Source organism: Drosophila navojoa, chromosome X (assembly GCF_054131105.1).
Source record: "Drosophila navojoa isolate 15081-1374.11 chromosome X, UAZ_NAV_1.0, whole genome shotgun sequence".
Classification (NCBI taxonomy): domain Eukaryota; kingdom Metazoa; phylum Arthropoda; class Insecta; order Diptera; family Drosophilidae; genus Drosophila; species Drosophila navojoa.
The window spans coordinates 24,891,966-24,897,567 of record NC_142895.1 but is presented as its reverse complement, the minus strand read 5'-3'; the positions used below and the strand labels follow the sequence as shown (position 1 = coordinate 24,897,567).

At 48.5% G+C, this 5,602-nt stretch overlaps 1 protein-coding gene across 1 annotated transcript; it reads left to right on the top strand.

The window, feature by feature from the left end:
- The first annotated feature begins 381 nt into the window (after positions 1-381).
- Positions 382-4,973, top strand: LOC149090743 (uncharacterized). The gene is made up of 3 exons (XM_089264143.1): positions 382-957; positions 2,001-3,970; positions 4,013-4,973. The coding sequence occupies exons 1-3, from the start codon at positions 822-824 to the stop codon at positions 4,658-4,660; spliced, it is 2,754 nt and encodes a 917-aa protein (XP_089120269.1). The 5' UTR covers positions 382-821; the 3' UTR covers positions 4,661-4,973.
- The last annotated feature ends 629 nt before the right edge of the window (positions 4,974-5,602 follow it).

Below are 5,602 nucleotides of genomic sequence, written 5' to 3'. Positions count from 1 at the left end.
CATTTTTTTATTATTATTAAATTTTTTATTATTATTTTTATTTTTTTATTATTATTAATAATTTTATTATTATTATTAATTTTATTATTATTATTGTTTTTCATTATTATTGTCTATTTTATAATTAATTTTTTTTTATTATTATTATTACTTTGCCTTATTAATATTATTATTTAAATAATAAATAAATTTTATTAAGTATTATTTAAAAAAATAAATTTTAATATTATAATCTTTATTCATTAGAACTTTGAAGAACATAAACATAAATTTCTGAACAATCAATAATATGTCAGTTGCTTGAGGCATTCAGGGGATCTCATAGTCAAGTATTCTCGACTCTCGCTTTATCACTTGTTTTTACTCCTTTAAAGTAGGCTGTTCATTAGTTTTTATTTATTTTCTTTCGGGTAATGTTTCATTAGTTTACATTTTTCACTACCCTTCGACACTTTTAGTATTTATAGTCAGTTCTTTACCCAATTTTTTCCGATTTCAAATTGCAAACAGTATAAAAGAGGTCAAAGGCCTAAATGAGGCAAACGTACCTATATAAATTATTTGAGCTACTTTCGGTACAATTGTAAAGAACCACAAAATTCGTTGAGTGTACTGCGCTCGCACCTCCGCCGAGGAGCAGCGCCTGTAAGAACATCTCAGTCGTTTCGGTTAACCCTAAATACACGAACACATCAACAGCCAACGACAGCGCTCAAACCCAATAACGCAACTGTGCCAGAATCTATTGTAGGTTCGATACAACGCCGTCACTGCGCACTACCAGCCGACACCGCTAAAGACGAGGTTTTACTGCCGATATTATGAAGGCTGATCAATTTAACCGGCTAATGCGAGTTAATGGACGCACGAATCTTTGGCTACTGCGCAACACCAATCAGCTATACGAGAATGCGGTTAAGAGCTACAATTCACGCACGCTGCTGCCCTATAGTCCGGGTATGTCTACAGGCCGGAAGGCCATCTGCAGCTATTGAATTTGAATGGAAGAGAAAGGAAGGCGCAGAAAAAATGCTAAAAGAATAGCGAGAATGAGAACAGGAGAGAGTCAGTGGGAAAAGAGAGAGAGAGAGAGAGAGAGAGAGAGAGAGAGAGAGAGGGAAATGGAATAAGCGAGTTGATATATGGAGAAAAAGTATTATAGATGAATAGATAAAAAGATTTCGTGACCGAGGTAGATTAGATACATGGAAGAAAAGGAGAGAGAGATAGAGAGCTATGCGCAAAGAGACAGAAAGGATAAGTGGGACACACACGAAATAAAAAGATTTAAAAAATTATATGAGAAAATGAGGGGAAAATAAAGGCACAGAGAACAAGAGTGAGAGAGATATGCAAAGAGAGATAGAAAGAAAGTGAGAGACATAAAGAGAGAGAGAGAGAAAGAAAGAGAGAGACAGAGAGAAAGACGGAGAAAAGAGATAGACAGGGAGAGAATACGGGACAGGGAAAGAGCGTAAAAAGAGTAAATGAAATACATTTAAAGAAAAAAGGGAGATATATATGTTTATTAAGAGAGGATTATAAAGAGGGATAGTGCAAGTGATACGAAAACAGAGTAAGAGCAAGACAGGAAAGAAGAGAGAGGGAGAGATAGAGGTAGAGATAGAGGCAGAGAGAGAAAGAGAGAGACATTTGAATATTAAACAACTTGAATGTCAATCGGTCGATAGCTCCGAGATCCTCAGTTCATAAGGTTATTGTATTAAAGTTGTTTGTTACTCAGACTTTTATTGTAAATTGTAGGTTTCGATATGCGCGTATATAGACTGTCAAATTGTATGGATTGCTGGATTCTTCACTACGCTACAACTCTCAGTCTTAACACACTTACTAAAGTGTTAAGACTGAGAGTTGTAGCGTAGTGAAGAATCCAACAGCTCGATAAGCGTAGAGCAGGTGTAGTCTATGTTGACTTTACATTTAATACTAATATTTCTCTCTCTCTCTGTCTCTCTCTCTCGGTCTATTCCAATCCAAAGAGGTACCTCAAACTGTTAGCACTCGTGAGGAGAATCAGGCACCGGTACGGACGTTGGCTGTGCGGCGGGAACACCACTCGGCCACGGAATACCCACGCAATCATAAGCAAATGGCCGACCAGGCAGCCTCAGTCAGCTCCGGCCAACTGCTAAACACTGTGATGCAGGCGAGCCGACGCCGATCGACGTCCTTCACGTCGGACGGTCTTGGCATGTACAGCAATCCACGGCCGGACACGAGCGAGGAGGGGCCGCAGGAGAGGAACAGTCCGGTGAATAGCAAGACGAGGCTCGACGATGCACAGCAGCCGGACGACGAGCTGCTAAATGAACGAGATCTTGACCTGTGTGCGCTCACTGGACGATCGATGAGCCTGCCGCCGCGCACCACGCTCGAGCTGGGCATGGGCTACACGCTCGGCAAGGGCAAGGGACCGCCCAGCTGCAAGCACCATTACGAGGCGCTCGAGAAGACAATGAGCGCGAACCAGGTGACCATGGAAAAGCAACGGGAGCGCAACAAGTATGACTCCGATGCCGAGCAGCTGATGGTTGTCGATGAGGCGCTGAAGCAGCGCCTTTCCGTACGCTTCGATCGGCAGTCGGAGGACGAGCCAAACTCGGCGCGCTCTCGCACGGGCACCGCTAGCGCCGGCCAGATCAATGTCAAAGATCAAAGATCAAAGTCCTATACGCTGCGCAGCGAGATGTCCGCTAGCCACAGCGCCGGCAAGGAGCACACGGGCTTCCACACATTTGGCGAACACGTGCGACAGTTTGGGGCCATACAGTTCGCTGACGGGCCGGTCACCAATCAGGCGTTCAATCGACGCCAGGGCTACGGCAGCGGACGGTGCCAGTCGACGGGCAGCAAGCACCTGCCGAAGCAACAGCCCTGCCTGAGTTTCCACAATGTGCTGCACACGAATCACAGGCAGCGCAGCCTCAGCTCTCAGTCGCGATCGCAGTCGCAGTCGCAGTCGCAGTCGCACGAGATGAGCACCGAAGTGGATGAGGAGCTGAAGCCAGAGCCCAGGCCACAGCCGAGGCCAAGGCCACGGCCGAAGGCTAAGTACAAGCACCAGATACCGCTGGCCACGATGCCGGCCTCGAAAGGCAACAGCAAACGCAACGCGCCGCCGCTGGGGCAGCTGGGGCCGCAATCGGCAGACCGGCGACCACAGCAGCAACAGCAGCAGCATCGCCCGAAACACCACCGATCGAAGCACATCATGGACGTACTGGCCCAACAGCAACCATCAGAGCCGCCGGCCATGCTAAATCTTCTGTCAGACAACTACAAACAGAGGCGTAAGCGTTCCCATACGCCGTCCAAGGCCGTGAAGCAAGCGATCAGCAAACGGAGCCTAAAGAAGAGCAAGGCCCACGCAAAGCTCGTCGTAGACGGCAAGGACAATCGGATGCGGAAGTCGGCTGATGAAGACATCGAGGAAGCGCTGCTGAAGCCGAGAGCCCGAGTCAGTGCTGAGAGCATTGAGAGCGTGCCGCCCAAGGCGACCGTCTCCAACAAGCTCAGCCGTACCAGCCACTTGACCTTCATCAAGGATACGGTACGGCGATCGGAGCCGCCGGCGCCGCCTCGATTGGACGACCAGCTGCAGGAGCTGAAGAGCCTGAAGCAGTCCACCCGACGAGTGCACTCGAAGCGGACCAAGCAGCCCTCATCATCGAAGGGTGCCCACCATCTGCTGGCCGCCAGCGCCTCGCAGGTGTCTGCCCACAAGCGCGCCCACAAGCATCGCCAGCAATTGCAGCATGCCGAGATGATGCACCTACACGCTCAGCAGCTGCCCACGGAGCTGCAGCAGGAGCTGCAGCAGCACAGGCAGGAGCAGCAGGAGCAGCGGAACCAGCGCTTCCATCAACAGCAGCAGCACCAGCACCAGCTGCGCCTGGCCAAGGAGCAGGCGACGGTGAGGCAGCCCAGCTACTTTCCCACAGTTAGCAAAGTGAATTCGATGCCGGAGCCGCAGGAGATGCCGGAGTCGCAGGAGAAGCCGGAGCCGCAGGAGAAGCCAGAGCCGCAGGCCGTGGCCAAGCTGCCCGTGCGAATGCCGTCAAGCTCGACGTCGCAGCTGCAGTTCAAGAAGCAACTGCAGCAGCAGCTGCAACAGCAACAGCAACAGCATCAGCAGCAGCAGCGGGAAAAGTCGTCTGAGTCCGTTAGGCAGGCACTACCAAAGATCAATTCGGGGCAACAATTAATGCCGGAGGGCAAAAGGTCAATGCCAAAGCAGCTATCGCTGCCGCTGCTCGGACCGGAGCCGCACGGAAGCCGCCAGCATCGGGCCTCATCAATAGTCCTGCCCCTGGAGGTGACGACCAAGCAGAAGCGCAAGGCGGTGCCGCGCTTGGCGTACAGCTATAAGCAAGCCGGCTCGACCAGCACCTCGGAGCAGTCCATTGGCAGCAGCGGCCAGCAGCGCCAGCAGCAGCAGCAGCAGCAGCAGCAGCTGCAGCAACAGCAACAGCAGCTGCAGCAGCTGCAGCAACAGCAACTGCAGCAACAGCAGCAGCAACAACAGCAGCAGCAACTGCTGCTGCAACAAAGGCTTCAGCAACAGCAGCAGCAGCAACAGCAGCTGCATCAGCGTCAACGGCAGCAGCCGTACCAGAGTTTTTGGCGACGCAGTAACTAGATGGTAAATACTCTATGCACACACACACACACATACACACGCACCATATAACCAGATACACTTTCAGACTCCAACGCACACGCACACACTCAGAGAGAACCCCGACAGATTTCAACATACACTCATACACACACGCACACACATATATGACATATACGCACTCGCTCACAAATGACCCAAATACCCAAATACCCAGTTGCGAAGCACTGCATTGACCTGTCCCACTCGAAAAAAAAAACACACACCCAAAATAACATAAAAGCCAAACGACACTCGTTCTGGACAATAATAAAAAATAAGCCCAAAATGTAAACATTGCGAACTGCGATTGGGAATGTTCGTTGGGAAGAGGCAAACGGGTATATTAGCTTGCTTGGGCATGCCTATGTCTAGCTTAAGGTAGAGTCCATTGACTCTAACCTCTGAACTCCACAGCTTGCACGGTGGAGATTTTTATGATGTGGTCATTGGAGATGTGACGAAATGGCAAAATACTATAAATGTATAAAGAGAGAGAGAGATAGATAGAGAGTTAGAGAGATAGAGATAGAGATAGAAATAGAGATAGAAATAGATAGAGAGAGAAAGGGAGAAAAGAAAAAGTGATAAGATAAGAGGAGAGAAGAAATCTAAGTAATACAAAAGGAAGGGAAGAGCAAGACTGAGAGAGAGATGAGCGATAGAGAAGAGACACTAAGAAAGCGAAGGGAAAGGAAAGGAGGCTGATACAAGGGGGGGGAAAAATGATATAAAGATTGAAATAGAGATAGATATAGAGATATGGCGAGAGAGATATAGAGAGAGGGAGACAGAAAGAGAGAGAAGTAGAGAGAGACATAGATAAAGAGCGAGAGAGACATAGAGAGAGGAAGAAAGAGCGAGAACCAGTGAAGGACAGAGATCAAAGATATACATACATACACATATCTCTGTATCATTCTT